Raw genomic sequence first — 18,646 nt, 5'->3', positions numbered from 1 at the left:
CACCTCCGGGGGCTGCCTGGTCCACCTTCCACGCCTCTCTGGAGGGGACGGGTTAGGCTGTCAGGTGATACTCGTTTCACGACCCTCGGCCCACATTAATCTTAAAGAAAACCAAGCCCATCCTGTCGCATCCGCCTCGTTTGCCAGGGCCTTCCCTTCTTGGGGGTACTTCATATTTGTCTCGAAAATACCCCTAACACGGTTGCAGGCACAGCAGGCTCAGAGGGAAGTGAGGGAAGGGAGCTCCTAGCTCCTCCAGGCCCGCATCCTGTTCACAACACAGACAGGCGATGATCCCGGTACAGCCCAGCCTGGCTGGCCACCTCGGTCTCCGAGCCCTGGAACCCGCAGGCTCAAGGCGTGGTGCCGGCAGCCAAGACCCCCTGCCCACACGCGGCCACCTCCTGGGTCCTAATCAAGCGCCCGGGGTGCCCCAGCAGGGAAGGTCCCTGAGACCCAGCCCAGGGCCTGGGGCAGGAGGGCCCCTTCCTCTGGCAGGCAAGGGGCGGTCCATCTCTCCTTACCTCCTTAGGTGTCACTGAGAAACCGACTCACCCCCTTCAGTCGCCTGGAGTATTTCAGGGGAGGGTGCGGCTGGCAGCTGCCCTGGGCTCTCCAGAAGCGAAAGGCAGACGAGAGCCTGGCCCAGGGTACAGCGGGGAGGGAGCTCCGTGGACTGGAGAGGGAAGCAGCTGGGGCAGGAGGGAACAGGTGTGAGCACTGAAGCTCCCAAACCACCGCAAGCCCGCCCTGTGCCCGCCCCCCACCCCCACCCCGGGAAGCAGAACCCAGGTGTGGCTGGGCCCGAGGCGGAGACTCAGCACCCGGGGCCTGGCTGGATGCCCATCCTGGGACAGGCACGCCCACCCTGGCCTCTGGCCCCCAGCTGGGGGGATGTGAAGAGGCAGGGGCTCCGTGGGGGACTGCAGGGCTCCAGGCACCTGGGGGACCATCAACGACGAGATGTCACAATGCCGCTGCTGCAGGTGCACTCTGCACGCCCCAACACGTGCATGCCCGTTTGGGTCACCCGTGTGCCAGGTGGACACCGTTTCCCACATGCCTGCCCTGCCCCCACTCTCAGACCTCCACCCAGCACTTGCCTCTGCACCCCAGGCCCCCCAGCTCTCCGCGTGAACACGAGCGGACGCCTTCCCATTCACCATCGGCGACACCCGCCCCTCCACCTGGGCTGAGGCCGAGCTCAGCCCGCAGGCCTCTCCCCAGGCCTCACCCCGCTTGCTGCTGTGTCTCCAGGCAAGTTCCTGCCCATCTCTGGGCAGATCTGACTTTCCCCATCAAACATGGAGGTGAAATCCTTGCGGTGCAGGAGTCCGGGCAGTGTCTCCCCACCTCCTAGCAGCCCCCCATCCCTGCCGGCTGACTTGGATTTTCTGGTGCTAGGAGACGAGGGATTGTCCCGAACCCCAAGTCTAGGGCTCCCCGACTCTACTCTGGAAGCCCGGCACCCAGAAGGTGCCAGGGTCCTGAGGGGCCTCACCACGTGGCCTGGGGCCCGCTGGACGACAGGGCGGGCAAGGGGACAGCCCACGGCCCCCGAATGCCACCGACCGGACACTGCGCAAACAGCTCAAATCCGCTTTAATGGGGGGCGGCTCCCAGGTCCTGCCTGGGCCCCAGTGGGGTGGCGCTGGTGGGGACCACAGCCTGCTTGCCCTTGCTGCCCTGCCTCCCCTTCCTGGCAGTCGGGTTGCCGGCCTTCCTCTTGCCGGGCTTGGCGGTGGGGGGCACCCCCGGGCAGGGCGGCGGCTCCTCGTCCAGCGCCTTTAAGTTGTAAAAGAAGTCCATGTCGGACACGATATCCAGGACCTCGGGCACGCTGTAGTCCGAGGACAGCAGCTCGTCGGGCAGGTGCAATGAGCGGATGTCGCTGAACGAGCCGTTCCCACTGCCCCCGCTGTTGGGCAGGGCAGGCCCAGGGGACTTGCATGGGGCCCCGGCGGGCTCGGAGCCGCCCGGCAGGCAGTCAAAGAGCTTCATCGCGTCCTCGAGCATCACCTTCTTGGGCGGCGTGAAGGCCCTGGCCACCTCAGGGGTCCTGGCCTCGCCTGGCCCCAGCGGGGCCGCCTTGGGCTCGGTGGGGCCCGGCGGGTACAGCAGGCTGGGCCCGGCGCCAGGGGGCGGCTCCTTGAAGGTGAAGGTCAGGGGCTCGCCGGGCCCATCCAGCTGGGTCAAGCGGCCCCTGAGAGGGCCATAGGCGCCAGGGGGCAGCGTGGCCTCGGCGGGCAGCGTGATGAGCAGCGGGGGCAGCTCGCTCTCCTTGGGGGGCAGCAGGGGCGCCAGGCCTTGCTTGACCAAGGCGGGGGGCACTCCGTCCCCTACGAAGCCCAGGGCCTCGGGCCCGGGCCCCTCGGGCGGGAAGCAGGGCATGCGGTACCGGGGCCCCGCGGGAGGCGGCTGGTAGTGGGGTAACAGTGGGGGCGGCACCGGGGCCCTGAGGCAGTGCTGTGCGTCCAGGAAGTAGGTGCCCGGCGAGGCGGGGCCCCTGGCCGCCAGCTGGTACAGGGACGACTGGTCGACGTCGGTGGTGGTCCACTCGATTCGGTAGACGCGGGGGTCGAAGAAGCAGCCGCAGGGAGCCATCTGGAAACCTGTGGCCAGGGGGGCGGCCCTGAGAGGGGCAGTCCTGGGACCCGCCTGGGGTGGGGGAGGTCCAAACCGTGGGGCACGTCTGGGGCGTGGAGAACACGGACCAACTTCGGGGTCCATTTGGGGAACAGGCACGTAGGCTTTGCCTTTGGGGCCCTCTCTAGAGGTCAGGGGACCCAGGCCTTGCTCTGGGGGCCCATCTGGGGGGCGGGGACACCGACCTGGCTTTGGGAGACCTGTTTGGGGAACAAGAGACAGGCTTTGGCTTCAGGGCCCCAGCTAGGGGATGATGGACACAGACCTTGGTCCAGGGGTCTCTCTGGAGGACAGGGATTCGGGCCTTGCCTTCGGAGGCGGGAGCCACCTAGGGTCAGGGGTGGGAGCAAGATGCCCCTGCCCGCTCCCCAGTCATCAAGGGTTGGTGGGAGGCCGGTACCTGCTGGAGGAGCTGGAAACACCTCTTTCTCCAGGTTTGGGGGGTGACAGACGTTGGAGGAACCTGTGGACAAAAACAGGCAGCTGGGTGGGGTCCTGAGGCCGGCGGGCAGAGCCCTGGTCCCTGCCCCGATGGGTGTTCCCCACCCTCGTACCCACAACAGGAAGAGGCTCTGTGCAGGCAGAAGCAGGCTGGCTGCCGGGCCCTTCGGTGGCGTCCAGGCTCTGGGGACTGAAGGCTTCTTGGGGAGCGGCGAGTGTGTAGAAGTGTTTGGGGTGCTGCATGGGGAGGCGGGGGCCTGGCCGCGCAGGCCAGGAGGGCAGCAAGTGGGAGCACAGGCAGCCCACCCAGAGCGGAGGCACAGAGTCCTGCGGAGTTCTGTTTCTCCGGTTACTCCAGGCAGCGGATTCCAGGCTGTGGCCGACCCACTGGTCAGGGTTCCGGGTAATGGGGGGGGGGGGGGGGGGGGGGGGGAGGGGGGGGGAAAGGGGGGGGGGGGGGGGGGGGCAGCATGAGACAGTCTCAGGGTCACAAAAGGGGCTGGGTTTTAAAAGAATAAAATTTATTGCCTTTTCATTCCTTGGGGAGCCCGCTGGGCGCTCAGACACCCCCGCCCACCCCTGCAGCTACTTGTAGGCGTTGGCCTTGTGCTTGGGCAGGAAGACGAAATTGGGTGGCACGGGTCCCAGCAGCATCTCACTGTGAGGAGGGCGGGAGCAGGGTCAGGCCTGGGGCAGGGCGGCCCCCAGCCCAGCTGGCCCCACACCCGCTGGCTCCCTGGTGCACTATCTCCCAGGGCCTTGGCGGTTCCCGGGCACCTGATGCGGATCCAGTCGGCCGCCTTCTGGCTGGCCATGAGCGTCTCCAGGTAGTCGCGGCCCAGGTAGTAGGGCGGCCGCTCATTGATCCTCTGCGGGAGCCGCTCCAGCAGGCCCACGGGCACGTACCTGCAGACGGGGGCGCCGGGGATGGGGTTGGGCCGGGCCTCCCCAAGGCACCCCGCCCCGCCCCACTAATCCCACCTGCACAGGAAGGAGAGCCACTCAAGGAGGAAGCGGCGTGTCTTCTCCACGCCCTGCGTGTCCGAGCCCCAGTGCTCCAGGCCGTAGTGTGCGAAGTCCCGCAGGATGTCCAGGCGCTCAGACGACGAGATGTCCCAATGCCGCTGCTCCTTGATCTCCGTGAACAGCCACGGCTTGAGCAGGGCGCCACTGCGGGTGGGCGGTGGTCAGCAGGCCGGTGGCGGAACCCCAGCCCCCAAACCCATGGTCCCCAACCTCCCGGCCATGCTCACACAACCTTCAAAGCCCAAGAGTTCCAAGCCACAACCCTGAGCCCACAGCTACAGAAATGTCCAGTCCCCCGCCTCAGCCCCATAAGCTGCCACCTCTGACATCTCCCTGCCCGGGGAATAACAGAGCAGTGGGTGGGCAGGCGGGCTGGGGGCACCGGCGTCGGGGACAAACTCAGACGCGCCCTCACCTTCCCCGAGCCAAAGCCTGGGTGCTCAGGGGCAGCCCCGGCTGGTTCTTTGTATCCCCACCCTGAGCACACTTACCGGGCGATCATGATCCCAGCGACGCCAGTCTGCATGGCGCGGTTGGCGTCCTCGTACGACAAGATGTCCCCGTTTCCTGAGGGACAGAGACTGGGGCCTCAGGGAGCTGCGTGCAGGTGGGAATGCCGGGGCTTCGGGAGTTCTCGTCAGCCCAGCAGCATTCCCCATTGGGGCAGGAGGGGGCCCAGGCAAGGGGTGGGCCCCGGTGCGTGGCCTCCGGTGGCAGGGGACCCACCGAAAAGGGGCATGGGGCTGGCTGCTGTCACGCACTGCTCGATGTACCGCCAGTCGGCCAGCTTGGTGTAGCGCTGCTCCCGCGAGCGGCCGTGGAGCTGGAGGAGAGGCAGCCAGGTGGGGGGGAGGGGCAGAGGGCGGAGAATCAGACAGAGACAGAGAGAGAGAAGAAGACCCAGAGAGCCCCGGAGAGACAGACTGAGAGAGACAGACAGACAGACGGAGACAGAGATGGAGGGAGAGCCAAAGACCAGGAGGAAGGGGCAGGAAGGGAGGCAATGGTTAGAAAGGGATGCGCCTCGGGAGTCCCAACACCCGCTGTGCCCCGAGACCCACCGTGACCAGCGCAGCCCCCCAGTCCCGCAGCTCGGGCAGCAGCCGGTGGGCCAGATTCGTGCGCTCATGGATACCCGTGCGGAGCTTCACGGTCAGTGGCACGTCCAGCACCTGCGGGGACGGGTGTGGCTGGTGGGGCCCGGGGTCAGGCCGCGGGGAATGGCGGCAGTGGAGGGTGTCTCGGGCTGTACCTGGTTCATGCCGCGGACGATCTGCTGGAACTTGGCTGAGCGGTTCATGAGGGCGCAGCCCCCGCCCTGGGAGAGACGGGCGGTTCGGGCTTAGGAACGCGTGACTCTGGCTGGGCCCGACACCCCCTGCTGTCCTCTCTGTACAGATGGGGAAAGCGAGGCCCACAGGCCCCCACAGGTTCCCCAGGGACTCCGCCCACCCACATTCTGCCCCCCGTGGGGCGCCAGGGTTGAGCGGCTGGTACCTTCTTGTACACGAGGTCGATGGGGCAGCCGACGTTGATGTCCACGAAATCCACCTCGATGGTGCGGTTCAGCAGCTCGGCACACTTGGTCATGGTGTCGGGAAAGGCGCCCTCAAGCTGTGGCGGGTGGCCGGGCAGTGGGTGAGGGGCCCTCCCTGCCTGGCCCTGTGCCAAGGCCAGCAGCTACTGGAGGTGCATCAGGCTGGCACCTGGCCTGTGGCTCAGGCAGGGGGTCTGGGAGGTGAGCCAGGAGAGCCCGGACCTGAACGTGGCTCTGAAACATGGCGGCTGAGAGCCCCTCCTCCCTCCCTCCTTCCCTCCCTCCCTCGCTCGGGGCTGCACCGACCTGGACACCGAAGACATCCTCGCAGGGGTGGCGTTTGAGCAGGGCCCACTCAGACGTCTGGCCCTGCAGCAGGTTGATGCACACAGCCATCTCCCCGCACGTCACATCTGCCCCAAAGCGCTTACAGACCCGCCGGAAGGGCAGGTTCCCGCACTGACGACAGCAGGGGACAGAGTCACATGTGAGGGCACGGCAGGCAGGGACCCCAGACACCCTCCCAGGCCCCAAGCCCCCAGGGCGGGGAGGCAGTGGGTACTGCTGGGATGACCACGCTGCCAGCTCCCGGCCCACCTCACTGTGGGTCCTACCGTGGTGAGGGGAGCAAGGTACAGTTTGCCACTGATGTCCAGCTGGTGGGAAAGAAAATGCACAATGAACCTCCATCCTCCAACGTGGCTTTCAAGGCCTCTCAAGCCTCCAGCCTCCCCAGGTCTCTGCCCCACATGCTTTGATCTGCCCCAGTCAGCCTGGATCCCTTTCACCGCAGTGCCTCCGCACAGGCCAACCAATCCCTGCACCAGGAATGTTCTTTTCTCCATGTTCTCCTCCACTAGAAACTTCTACTCAACTGTCAAAACCCCAGTCCCAATGCCCTCTCTTCCAAGAAGCCTTTCCCACTGCCCCCCTCTGCCACAGCCTGGACCCTCCAGAGCTGGGAGTGAGTGTCCATCTCTATCTGCCCCCAACATTGCTAGTGTCCTCTGCAGGAACCCCATGACACGTACCCGCTTCTTCTCACAGGGCTGCAACCTGACTACATCCTCATCTGTCAGGGGCCCGCAGGTCCTTAAAGGGCCCCTGGGAGGGGGAACGGTGCCCGGCCCCTGGGGGGCCTGCTGGGCGTCACAGTTGTCCTGCCCTGGGGCACCCTCAGCCTCCATGACCTCGGGGACAGTGGCTTTGGGAGTGGGGCCTGGCAGCTGGCCCTTGCTCAGCTGGCGCAGGGCCTGCTCTGCACGCTTGAAGTGGATCTTGCGCTTTCGCAGTTGCTGCTGCAGGACCTTGTCCAGGCCATTGCGGATGGGCGGGGCCTGGACCAACCCCTCCTTCACCAGATTCTGGCCCTCGGGCCCCAGATGGGCCCCGGCAAAGCGGCAGGTCACACCATAGGGGCACCTGCCGAAGGTCTCAAAGAGCACACAGTGGGGGCCCAGGTCAGCTGGCTTGGTCTCCAGGTAGCGGCCCACGTCGTGCAGGAAGCGGCAGCGGTCGCCATAGAAACACTTAGCGGCGGATTCCTGCAGGGAAACAGGGAGGCAATGAGGGAGGACAGGGAGATGCTGAGGCAGCCAGGCAGCCTGGGTTTGAACCTCAGCTCTCTCCCCTCCTGACTGTGTGTCCTCAGACAAGTCAGTAACCTCACCAAACCTCAGTTTCTTCACCTGGAAGATGGAAACGATAACGATACTTACATCATAACGTCATGAAGATTGAATGGGGGGCAGAGAGGCTCACACTCAAGGCCTCTGGGACTTTCTGGAGACAATGACACTCACCTGGACCAGGGAGGGGCAGAGCTTGTTCTTGTCATAGTGGGTGGGCTTCACATGGGGCCGGCATTTGTTCTGACCCCGGGCCCTCTTCTGGGCCTGTGGCTGCTCCCCAGGCTCAACAGCCTCCTCTGTCTGCCTGTCCTCTGTCTGCCCATCCTCCAGCCGGATCCGCTTGGCCTCAGGCTCATCCAGGTCATTGCCAGCAGGGTCTCCAGCCTCGGTTTCCTGGCTGGGCTTCTCCTGCCCTTTGGCTTCCAGGAATTCATGGAAGTGCTCCTTGGTGGTTAGGTATCTGCCAGCAGAAGGGCAGGGGAAAGGAGGGCTTGTGGAAGAAGTCCCTCCCCTGAGCTCAGATTCAATGAATGCTGGGGAAAGGGACTGAGAACCCTTGTCCCTGATTACATGCTTCTACTGATGGGGTGCTCACTACTTAGAACTAGCCAGCCGCCAGCCTAGGAGCACCTCAAGGCCACAGGGAGGACCTATTTTGTTTATTTTCTTTATTATTATTTTTTGGCTGCGTCGGGTCTTAGTTGCTGCACGCGTGGTCTTCATTGTGGCGCGCAGGCTTCTCTCTAGTTGTGGCGTGCGGGTTTTCTCTCTCTAGTTGTGTCGTGCGGACTCCAGGGCGCATGGGCTCTGCAGTTTGCAGCACACAAGCTCAGTGGTTGTGGCACGCGGGCTTTGTTGCCCCCCAGCAAGTGGGATCTTAGTTCCTCCACCAGGGATGGAGCCCACGTCCCCTACATCGGAAGGCGGATTCTTTACCACTGGACCACCAGGGAAATCCCAGGGAGGACGTATTTTGTTCCTGGGTCCCCAGTGCTCAGCCTGACGAAGTACAGGTGTGAGGTGTGAATGCCCCCAGCTATGTTAGGCTAAAGGAAACTACATGTTCCCGCGTGCCTTGCAACGGGTCCAGAACCGCCACATTTCCTAGCATGCCCTTCAGCCCTACAAGCCCCAGCATGCCCCCGGGCACTCACTTCAGACACAATTCCCTGCCTGTAACTTCGGCTGGCCTGAGGTGCACTTGCGCTGTTCCCGCCATATGCTGGGACTACACTCCCCAGCATGCACTGCGGCCTCCGCCTCAAAACCCCGCCCACCCCAGCATGGACCGCGATGTCTTTCGCACATGTGACAGTCCCCAACGTGCGCGACCTCGGGAGCTCGCTGACCCTGCGAGCGAAGGAAGGGCCCAAACAGAAGAAGAACCTGCGAGCTTCCCGCGCTGGGTCGCTGCCCCAGCTCCCGGCATGCGCCGCTCGGGCCGCGCTACGGGTGCCGGGAAGGCTCCGTGAACTGCTCCCCCGACCCAGCGACTCACTGAAGTTTAATGGACGCTACTCCCCGTTCCGGCTCGATGGCTCCTGGCTCGCCACCGCCGCCACTCTCTGCTGGGGCTTCCACCGCTCCCTCCGCCATCGGCCCCCCCTCACACCCGCTTTGGAGTGTTGCGGCGAGGCCTTCCGGGTCGCGCGTGTGTCTTCCCCGGTCTACTGGTGGAATGCGCATGCCTGGGTCGCTCCAAGTGACGCCATTGTATGCGCGTCGACGCAGTTGGGCGGAGCCTAACAGTGGGTGGGGCCTCGGGTCCCGTTTATACCTCTGAGCCCTTTGCGGAAACCGGAACGTTCAGTAATCTGCTTGGGGCTCTGAAACTGGCTTCCCGCCGGCCACAATCGGCCCACAGAAGTGTTTTGATTTCCTGATGGGGTTTTTAATTGTTTAAATACTGCTACTTTTATTTAGGGCGTTCATTCAACAAATAACTCATCGAGTGCCTGTGTGCTAGATGTTGTCCTAGATTCTAAGGATACAGTAGTGAATAAAACAGACCAAAAACTCCTTGCCTTTAAAAGCTGAGATAGGAGTGGTGAAGACAATGGACATAATACATAAGTAAGGTATACTGTATGTCGGACAGTAATGAAGCAGGGAAGGGGAAGTGGGAAAGCCATTTTTGGTGGTTGCAGTTCTTAATAGAATGGTCAGGGAAAGCTTCACTGAGAAGGTAACATTTGAGTATTTTCGAAAGAAGTGAAGGAGCGAAATAGGGATATCAGAGGAAAAAGTGGTCCACGTTGAGGGAACAGCCAATGCAAAAGCCCTGAGGCAGGACCGTGCCTGGTGTGTTGCAGAAACAGTGAGCCCTGTGTGATTGCTGCTGAGTGAGGGAGGGGGAAAGAGGGAGGAGGTGAGGGCAGGGAGGTGAAGGGGGTAGGTCTTGCAGGGCCTTGTGGGCCTTTGGGAGAACTTGGGATTTTACCCCGAGGGAAGTGGGAGGGCAAACAGCCAAGGACAGCGGAATCTAGTCATTTTCCACAGTCCCCACCATGCCCTGTTGCACCCTCCTAAAGCTCCCTGTTGCTGAAAGAGCCTTGATGTAGTACAGGGACCTCAGGGCTCTGGACTCAGCCTGCCAGTTTCGAATCCCAGAACTTTCACTTACCATCTGGGAACATTGTCCTTTTTTTTTTTTTCCCTAAAATATTTATTTTTGGCCGCGCCGGGTCTTAGTTGCAGCATGAGGGATCTTCGTTGTGGCATGCAGGATCTTTTAGTTGCAGCATGCCGGATCTTTTAGTTGTGGCATGGGCTTCTTAGTTGCAGCATGTATGAGGGATCTAGTTCCCCGACCAGGGATCGAACCTGGGCCCCCTGCATTGGGAGCTCGGAGTCTGGACCACCAGGGAAGTCCCGGAACATTGTCCTTTTTAAAACTTTATTTATTTATTTATAAAATTTATTTTTGGCTGCGTTGGGTCTTCTTTGCTGCACGCGGGCTTTCTCTAGTTGCGGCGAGCGGGAGCTACCCTTCATTGCGGTGCATAGGCTTCTCATTGCGGTGGCTTCTCTTGTTGCGGAGCACGGGCTCTAGGCGCTTGGGCTTCAGTAGTTGTGGCACGTGGGCTCAGTAGTTGTGGCTCGAGGGCTAGAGCACAGGCTCAGTAGTTGTGGCACACGGGCTTAGTTGCTCCGCGGCATGTGGGATCTTCCCGGACCAGGCATCAAACCCATGTCCCCTGCATTGGCAGGCAGATTCCTAACCACTGCTCCACCAAGGAAGTCCAGAACCTTGTCCTTTAACTGCTCTGTGCCTCAGTCTCCTCATCGGAAAAATGGGGCTGATAGAAATATCTCTTTTAGAAAGTAAGGATTCAATAAATAACAATCAACAAATATTAATGACTATTGTTGTTACTGTTACTTTATTACTATAATTTGCCTTGAATTACATGAACACAGTGCACAAAGGGAATAACCAATCCCTTAGCTCCCCCCTGCATTTCACCGCTAAACTTGACAAAGCTTTCCCTGAGCAGGAAGTGAGGCAGGGACTGTGTTCCTTGAGTGACAGATGGAGAAACTGAGGCCTGAGGAGGGAAAGGATTTGCCTGAGCCCACAACAGGCTCAGCACCAGCTTTTCCAAGACCTGGGAGAGAATGGAATGGGGGCAGGGAGCAGCTTGTCTTCCATCTCTGGCCTCTGCCGCCCTCTATAGGACAATCTGGGAATAAAACAGTGGAGTCGGGGACTCTGGAAGCAACCACAGCGGTCCTTGGGAGACTCAGCCCCCCTTACCCACCTCCAGGGACGAGAGCTCGCTTCTTCCTGAGGTGCCCGTCCCATTGCCTCCTGAGGTTCTACCATCGTCTCCCTGACATCATCCCAGGGGCACCCAGACCACTCTGGGGAGACAATTGTTCAGGTGGGGAAACCGAGGCCCACAGAGGGCAACCTCAGGAATGAGCCTCCCCTCTCTGAGCCTCAGCCTCCAAGGAGAACCCTCCTAGGGCTCCCTGGCTGTGCCCTGTGATGACCTGCCTCCTCTGTGTAAGGCAATCCCGGAACGCTTCCTGTGGGGAGGGGGAGAAAGGGAGACTGTGGACTGGCCATTAACAACTATGGTATTAATATAAGTGACACACTATTCATTGCTTGCTTTTTTTTTTTTTTTTGGCCGCACTGCGCGGCTTGCGGAATCTTAGTTTCCCAACCAGGGATTGAACCTGAGGCCCTAGCAGTGAAAGCGCAAGTCCTAACCACTGGACCGCCAGGGAATTCCTGTTAATTGTTATTATTTATTATGTTATTATAATGGTGTAATATTAATCATTTACTGGTAGCTAGACAAGTTTTGAGCACTTACTGTATGCCAGGCTCCGTCCTAAGGTCTTTTCATGTATTAACTCTGTTACTCTTCTCTCTGATCTTATGTGGAGGGAACAGGTATTCATCCCAACGCTACCTGAATCCACGGGCTGAAGAGGCCCCTGGCCCAGGGGCTGCCCCACCGTCTAGCCAGAGACCTGGGCATCAGCCTCCCTGCCTGTCTCTCTCCCAACAGCCTGTCAGTCCCCATGTCCTCCCGGCTTTCTCTCCAGGGTCTCTCTATAGTCTATCCCCTCTCCCACCAACACCCCTTCCAAGGTCTCAATCTCCCATCCTGCCCCCAACAGCCCAGCCTCCCAAAGCTCTTTCTAAAACACAGATCTGACCATGGCCCTCCCCTGCTCCCAATCCTTCCATGGCTCCCTACTGCCCCAGCCCTGTACCACAGCCCCAAGTTTCCTGCATAATCCAGCCCCTGCTGCCTTCCCCAGCTTCATCCCTCTTCACCTCCTCACTCCCTAAACTCAAGCACCAAGTTCATTCCAGACCTCCCATGAGCCAGTCTTACCTCCCAGCCTTTGCACATGCTGTTCCCTCTCCCAGGAACACTATTCCCTGCACCCAGTCACCTTGCTCATTCCACTCACCCTTCTGTTCTCAACTTCTCCTTCTCTGGAAAAGGGATGCGTTGAGGATCTTCCCCATTAAACTATGAGCCCAGGGCTGGTGGGAGTCAGGTCTGCTCTGGTCACTCTGTGTTGCCACCATGCAGCACCGGGCCTGGCACACAGTAGATGCTCAGTGAACATTTGCTGAGTGAATGCATCTTGTCATAGCTAGGGAAACTGAGGCACAGGGGGCAGGACCTGCTGGGTGGGGGGTCCCACCTTCACTGAGGATTTGGCAGGAAGCTGAGGACTTCCCGGGTGTCAGTCTGGAGAGCGTGGGGACATTGAGAAAGATGTCCCCCGCCAACCCTGAACCAGGCGTGAGTCGTACCAATGCCTGACCTTGGCTGATCTGAGGAAGCAGGAGGGAGGCAGGTCGCGCTGGGGCCCCGAGCAGGTGGAGAGACTGAGGCACCCAGGAGGGGGTGGGCAGAGCCTTGGGAAGGTGCCACTGGCACTCAGCCCAGTCACTGGGGCTCCCCCTGCCTCTGTCCCTTTCTTTTATTCTTCCTGTTTCTGTCTCAGTTTTTTGGGGGTCTCTTTCTGTATTTCCTTCTCTCTGTGTGTCTATCTCATATCTTTCTCTGCATTTCTCTTTTCCCCGTGTATTGTCTCTCTCCATCTTTCTCTCTCTCTGCATCTGTCTCCATTTCTCTGCTGCCCGCCCCCCCGCAGGCATCTCCCCCCTCTGTCTCTCTCTCCCTCCACGTCTCTGTCTCCCCTGCCCTCTCTCTGTCCCTCTCAACCAGGCCAGATAGGGGGGGAAGCACAGGGCAGGTGTGGCCTGGGCTCTTTGCCCGTTGCCGCCGGGGCCGCCCCGGATTTGTGGCTGCGCCTCTTTTATCTGGGGCTGCAGCTGCCCCTTATCTTCTGGCTTCAGGACACGAGACCAGGATTAGGGCAGCCCGGGCCAAGGACGAGAGAAGGCAGGGCCAGGCTGGCGGGTGACAAGAGCCGGAGTGCTGGGATGTATGTGGCACCTGTGAGCCTCGGGGGCTGGGGCTGCCGTACACATCTGAGTGTGTGCGTGTGTACTATGTGTGTCTGTGTGAGTGTGTGTGATGGCGTATACGCATTTGCAGAGTATGACTGACTTTGGGGGACATCTGTGTGTGTAATTGTGTGTCAGCGTGTCGATGTGCGTATTTAAGTCTGTGAGCGTGTGTCTGTGTGTCTACTGGACGTGCGTGCGTGGATACACACATAGTGTCCACGCATTTGTGGCTTCTCGGGGGTGGGGGGGCGGTCTGTAAGCTCCCATAAGGTCTTCAGCCCGGGCCGCACCTCTCAGGTGTCCCCCAACCCCAAGGCCTACCCCACCCACCTCCCCACCCCTCTGCCCCCAGGCCTGATGGCTTTCCCGCCTTGCCGACGTGGGCCCCCCCAGGGACAGGGCCCTCGATCTGTGACCTGCGGCTGCAAATGGCCCTGTGGGGATGGCTGCCAACCTTGCTTTTCCCATCCTCTTCTGGAACCAGCCAGCTCCTTCCTGCCACCCACAAGGCCTCGTGGGCCCCATTCCAGCCAGTCGGGCTGGCTCCTTGCTCTGACCCCCAGCTAGGTGTGGGGGTCCAGCTGCGCTCCCTGGAGGGGCTGAGGCCTCTCTGGGCCCTCAGCATCACCCAGCTCTCGGTGAGGAGAACTTGGTCAAGTCAAGAGCCCCGAAACCTGGTTTCAGGGAACCTCTTAGCTGGTAATCAGCAGCCCTGTGCGGAGCTGGCCCAGTGACCCCGGGCGATCCCCTCATGTCTCCATGGGAAGACAACACTCACCTCCCACAGCCGCGGGTCTGCCCTGGGCACCATTTCACAGATGGGGAAACTGAGGATCAGCAAAAGCTCAGCCACCAGCGCTTATTGTGGGGTGATGCTCTGGTTGGGGGGCAGCTGAAGGGACAGAGGACACAGAGGGTGCCGGGCCACTTCCACCCCTATGGGGCTGCTCCCTGGAGGGGTCCCCGAGGTGCAGCCCTGGGCCTGCAGGGCCTGGACCAGCTCCTGGCGCTAAGATGGAAACTTCTCCACCAGCCAAGTCTGCGTCTTGGCCAGCGGATGCTGGCCTCCCAAAACCTCCACCTAGGGCTCCACACATGAACAGAACACTCCCCACTCCCCCTGGGGAGCAGTGACCATCAGGGGAGGGCAGGGGGCCAGCCCCCAGGGGACAGGGGTGGAGAAGCAGCTGGGGGCCATGGCTGAACGTTCTGGAGTCATCCAGCCCCAGATATGAACCTCCGCCTCACTGTGCGACCTTGGGCCAGTGTCTTGACCTCTCTGATCCTCGGTTTTCATGCCACGTGGGCTCCAAGTACGCTGGGGAAGGAGAGGCGTTGCCTGGAGCTACCTGGGGGGGCGGGTGAGGAGGCAGTGAAGGAGTGGAACTAATTTCCCGGCAAACACCAGGGTGGGGGCGGGCAAGTGGCGGGGCCTGGGTTCTGGCTGCCCCTGCACTGTCCCACCCCTGCCTCAGCCTTGACCTTGGGGCCAGCAAGCTCAAATCAGCCCCAGGGGCCACAGGCCCTTGGGTGCCCCCTGCTCTTCGCTGAGCTTCTTCCCCACCATCCGTGCACTGGGGAGACCACAGTCCCTGGCCACGGGCTGCACTTTCAGCGTGGGAGGTTCAAGGCTGAGTTCCACCCACCCTGCCCCACAGCAGACCCAGTCTGGAACAAGGAAGGTTTAAAAATAAAGCATTGTAAATACCCGTGTTTCCTGCAAATGGAACCAGCCCCTGAATCCCCTCCGCCTCCCAGGCAGCTGGGCCCAGACGGCTCCTTGACGGGAGTGGGGGCCAAAGGTGGGCATGCCCGTGTGTGCCCCAGTTCCCGCTACATGTGAGTCAGCCAGTGTGACAGGGTGTCCGTCTGTCACCACCTGTCCAGGGGGTGACAAAGCCTGTGGTTGGCGACAGAGAGTAGCCGGGGTGCTCGGTTGTATGAGGTGACACACTGGTGTGCGAGGGCGTCACACCTGTGTCTGGTGTGATCACGTGGGGCCGGCACCGAGCCAGGCAGGGTCTCTGGGGGCCTGAGTGTGATGGGGAGGCTTCTCCGTGTGTGACTGGGTCAATGTGTGTGTCCCTGAGTGTGGAGGGGTCTCCTCCCAGGCCGGAGTATGACTGGGTCTCCCCATGGTGGAAGGCGGGCATGGGTCCTACTCGCCCCCCGGGGCCCCGCCCCTACGCCCCTGCCCCTGCTCACCCCGGAGGAAGAACCGAGTCTTTCAAGTCGCTGTTACCAGGGCAACCGTTTTACAAGCATCCACATGGTGGGCACATGTGTGTGTCCTGCACCCCACGTGTCTGCACGCCCCCTCTCCCATGGCCCCCAGCCCAGCCGGGGAAGGGTGAGCAAGCAGAGGCGGCCAAGGGGCAGCTGGTGACAGCTTAACGGTGGCTGGCCGGGGTGGGGGTGGGCTCCTGGTCTGGCTACGTGTATACAGGGGGGCTGTGCTTCCCGGACCAGCCCAGCATGTGCATGTGCGCCCAAGTGTGCACAGCAGCAGGGTCTCCTCGATTCCTGTGCGTGCATGGCTGTGGGGTGGGCACCCGGCACTCGGGGTTGAGTGTGAGTGTCAGAGGGTTTTGTGTGAAAAGCGTGTGTGTGTGTGTGTGTGTGTAACGATCCGCCGAGTGTACACGTGTGCAGGAGCAATCCTACCCTGTCCCCTGGAGTCGCCCCTGGAGCTGCTCTGAGGGCCAGTGGGCTGCTAAGCGTGTGTCTGTGTCTCTACAAGGAAGTGCGTGCGTGCGTGCGTGCGTGTGTGTGTGTGTGTGTGTGTGTGTGTGTGTGTGTGTGTGTAGGGATGGGGATGGCGCTGTTCTCAGAAGGGTGTCCGGGTATGTGTGAGAACGAGGATGGTGCTGGGTGTGACCCTGCCTAGAACAAGGTTTGGGGGTCTGTGCGTGAACGGCCACCAGTGCCTCAGCCTTCCCTTCAGGCCAGGGTGTACGTGTCACTGACAGTGAGTCCTTAGCGGCACCAGTAGTGACAGACGCTTGGGCATTGCTCACCTCCAGCGGGCATGGTTACTCGTACTAAACTCATCTGATCCTTACTGCAGCCCTAGTAGGATCTACTGCTAATACCCCCTGTTACAGATGGGGAAAACGAGGCACGGAGAGGCGAGCACAGACCCCTGTTCTTTCCATCCTGGACCGTGATGGGCGCGCTGCCGCTTTGACACACGTTCACCCTCATGCCCCCACTCACCCACCCACAAACTCATAATCGGGCTACAACCTGCTCACGCATCCAGCGCGACCCACACCCGCATAAGCCCGCTCACAGCGGGTGATGCTGCCTGAGTGTCCCCTGTCACCACGTACACTGCGTAGTAATGCAAGTTGCACAGGCCGCTGGCGGGTGTGTGTGTGTTTTGGGGTGGGGGTGGGGGTCTTAGGAAGACCTAATGCCCGCCCTTACAAACCCCCAGGCTGCTGGGATCAGAGGAATGCAGACGGCCTGAGTCAGAGTGAGGAGGCCCCAAGAAATCAGGCGGCGGGAGTGAGAGCCAGAGCTCCCGGCCCCAGGAACGCGGGCAGCGGCGGGGACACTGCGGGCAGGAGCCTAAGTGCTGCGGGCCGAGGGCCGGGCTGCGCGGCGGGTGTTTCTCAGTAACTAGGCCGGGGCGGGGCGGGGCCATGGAGGGTCCAGCCCCGCCCACCCCACCACAGTCCCGCCCCTGAGTCAGCTTGGGGGGCCGCTAGGTGGCGCATTGGGAACGCGGAGCCGTCGGGGAGGGGGCGGGGTGGGTTTGGGCTCGCTGACGGGTCGGGGGCAGCCCTGGGCCTTGGTGCTCGGGAGAGCGCCGTCGGGTGCCGGGGGTGGGAAAGGTATCCCCCCGCAGGATCTGGCTCGGACGCCAGACTAGGGAGAAGTGCCACTTGATGAGGGGCGCTGTGGACAGCGGGCGTCGTCGTCAGTCTTAGGGTATCACTTGCTGTTTTAGGGGAAAACTTTGCGTCTCAGTTCTCTGGAATGACTTTCTTAGAAAGGGGCCTTCTTTTGCTTTCTTGAAAGAGGACCTGGGGAGGGACTAGGGGCCCCAGAGTACTCAGTGGGGTGCGGGGAAATTGTGGGCCATGATTACCGCCGGCCAGGGGAGTGTTGTGGCTCTTAATTCCGCGAAGGGGGATCTGAGGAGGGGTTTTGAGAGGTCCCGGATTTACGGAAGATGCGCCGTCGGGGTTCTTGGAGCGGGGATGGGAAACTTTTAATCTGGAGGGACTCTGTCCTGGGGATTCCCCCGAGGGGATTCCTTGGTGAAGGGACTTCTTTGGCACTTGTTTCCGGAAGGGGACCGGGCAGGACGTGGGGGAGGGGTCTGGCAGTAAGACCAGGTTCTCAATGGAGTGGGGGGACGCTGAAGGTCGAGGGACTGGTGTCAGGGGCGCTGTGGCTCTTACCTCTGGGAAGGGGCCCTCGGAGGGGGCATTCTGGGGCCCTGGCTTTTCTAAAGGATCGCCGCCGGGGTCTCTGGGGCCGGGGGACAACGCTGTCTAGGGGTGTGCTGTGGCCCCGCACCCTTGCCACCTGCGCTCTTCAGGCACCCTCGGTCGGAGGGGACGGGGCGGGGGCGGCTCCCTGTCCCGGGAAATCCGAGCCACCGCCCCTGGCCCCGCCCCTGGCCCCGCCCCCGTCCCCGCGCCGGCCGAGCTGTCCGCGGCGGGAGCGGCGGAGGCGGCGGGACAGAGCGCCGTGGAGCCGCTCCGAGCGCCCGGGCCCCTCGCGCCGCCGCCCCGGAGCCCCGCGCCGCGCGCCGAAGCCGCCCGCGCCGTCCGTGCGCCCCTGCACCCCGCGCCCTCCGAGCCGCCGGCCGTCCAGGGCACCCCCTCAGCCCCAGCCTCCACCGGGCGGGGATGGCCGCAGCCCGCGGCTGAGCGAGCCCGGGGGAACCCCATGGGCCGGCTCGCGCCGCGGCCGCCCCGCGGCCGCCCCCTCCGGCCCGGGGCCCCCCGGGCGCCGCGGGCCCAGGCGGCCCGGATGGCGGTCGCGGCGGCAGGGGCAGGGGCTGGGGCCGACGCGGGCGGCAGGCGCGGCTGCCACTGACGGCTAATCGGGCGCCCGGAGCAGGTAAGCAAGGGCAGACGGCGGGCCCGCGCGGTACCGGCGCGGGGGGAGGACCGGCCCCAGGGACAGAGATTGGGAGGGCTTCCAGGGACTCCGGGTAGATCGGTAGTTTCCCGCCTCTAGCCAAGAACCAGCGTGTGTATGAGGGTATGGTCAAGGGGCGACAGGTCCGCGCGTGGCAGGGGAGCGGGAGGGCGATCTTAAGCTTCTCTCCAACCCAGGGTCTGGCCAGGAGAGGGGGGGTTCCCTGTCCGACGAGGCGGGAGCGCTTCTGCCTTCTCGGACGCCCTTGGGAGCGTCTGGAGAGGGGTGGAAGCAGGGGCAGCCGGAATCCCCTCC

At 62.3% G+C, this 18,646-nt stretch overlaps 3 protein-coding genes across 8 annotated transcripts in view; 1 reads left to right on the top strand and 2 right to left on the bottom strand.

Annotated features, from left to right (window-relative positions):
* Positions 1-1,250: 1,250 nt before the first annotated feature.
* Positions 1,251-18,646, bottom strand: part of PRR22 (proline rich 22) — a 22,304-nt gene continuing 4,908 nt past the window's right edge. Inside the window, exons 2-5 of one of the 2 annotated variants that reach the window (XM_027085368.1) lie at positions 16,798-16,804; positions 3,201-3,514; positions 3,047-3,109; positions 1,251-2,612 (exon numbers count right to left, since the gene is read on the bottom strand). In XM_027085368.1, the coding sequence (XP_026941169.1) occupies positions 1,603-2,612; positions 3,047-3,109; positions 3,201-3,330 (1,203 nt within the window). In that variant the 5' untranslated portion in view covers positions 3,331-3,514; positions 16,798-16,804 and the 3' untranslated portion in view covers positions 1,251-1,602. Of the gene's footprint in view, positions 2,613-3,046; positions 3,110-3,200; positions 3,521-16,332; positions 16,593-16,797; positions 16,805-18,646 lie in introns of those variants that run through there. The other variant, XM_027085367.1, reaches the window with a different exon arrangement.
* On the bottom strand, positions 3,588-9,449 carry DUS3L (dihydrouridine synthase 3 like). Of its 4 annotated transcripts, none has more exons than XM_027085363.1 (13): positions 8,780-9,441; positions 7,453-7,741; positions 6,682-7,338; positions 6,265-6,306; positions 5,957-6,109; positions 5,611-5,727; positions 5,366-5,431; positions 5,175-5,285; positions 4,840-4,936; positions 4,605-4,680; positions 4,069-4,257; positions 3,865-3,993; positions 3,588-3,745 (listed from the first exon to the last, which is right to left on the bottom strand). In XM_027085363.1, the coding sequence occupies exons 1-13, from the start codon at positions 8,965-8,967 to the stop codon at positions 3,673-3,675; spliced, it is 2,187 nt and encodes a 728-aa protein (XP_026941164.1). In that variant the 5' UTR covers positions 8,968-9,441; the 3' UTR covers positions 3,588-3,672. The 4 variants fall into 4 exon arrangements, with proteins under 4 accessions (XP_026941164.1, XP_026941166.1, XP_026941165.1 ...); XM_027085365.1 differs by having other exon boundaries at positions 6,682-7,194; positions 8,780-9,429; XM_027085364.1 differs by lacking the exon at positions 8,780-9,441 and adding an exon at positions 8,436-8,746.
* The window catches only part of NRTN (neurturin), a 13,279-nt gene continuing 12,828 nt past the window's right edge, over positions 18,196-18,646 (top strand). The window contains exon 1 of one of the 2 annotated variants that reach the window (XR_003428388.1): positions 18,196-18,310. The gene's annotated coding sequence lies outside the window, so the exon portion shown is untranslated. The remainder of the gene's footprint in view (positions 18,311-18,646) is intronic. The other variant, XM_027085373.1, reaches the window with a different exon arrangement.

This window comes from Aethalodelphis obliquidens, unplaced genomic scaffold, assembly GCF_003676395.1.
Source record: "Aethalodelphis obliquidens isolate GAN/ISIS:26980383/991018 unplaced genomic scaffold, ASM367639v1 scaffold53, whole genome shotgun sequence".
In the NCBI taxonomy this organism is placed as follows: Eukaryota; Metazoa; Chordata; class Mammalia; order Artiodactyla; family Delphinidae; genus Aethalodelphis; species Aethalodelphis obliquidens.
The sequence above is the reverse complement of the archived record's forward strand: the minus strand, read 5'-3'. Positions and strand labels throughout refer to the sequence as shown.

Bases quoted from the DNA above. Each gene is read 5' to 3' on its own strand.
- DUS3L (XM_027085363.1), bottom strand. From the start codon at position 8,967: ATGCGCATTCCACCAGTAGACCGGGGAAGACACACGCGCGACCCGGAA. The intron at 5,432-5,610 runs GTACCAGCCGCT...CGTCTCTCCCAG, and splicing joins TCGACCTCGTGTACAAGAAG to GGCGGGGGCTGCGCCCTCAT. The intron at 4,258-4,604 runs GTAAGTGTGCTC...GCCCACCCGCAG, and splicing joins GCTGGGATCATGATCGCCCG to TGGCGCCCTGCTCAAGCCGT.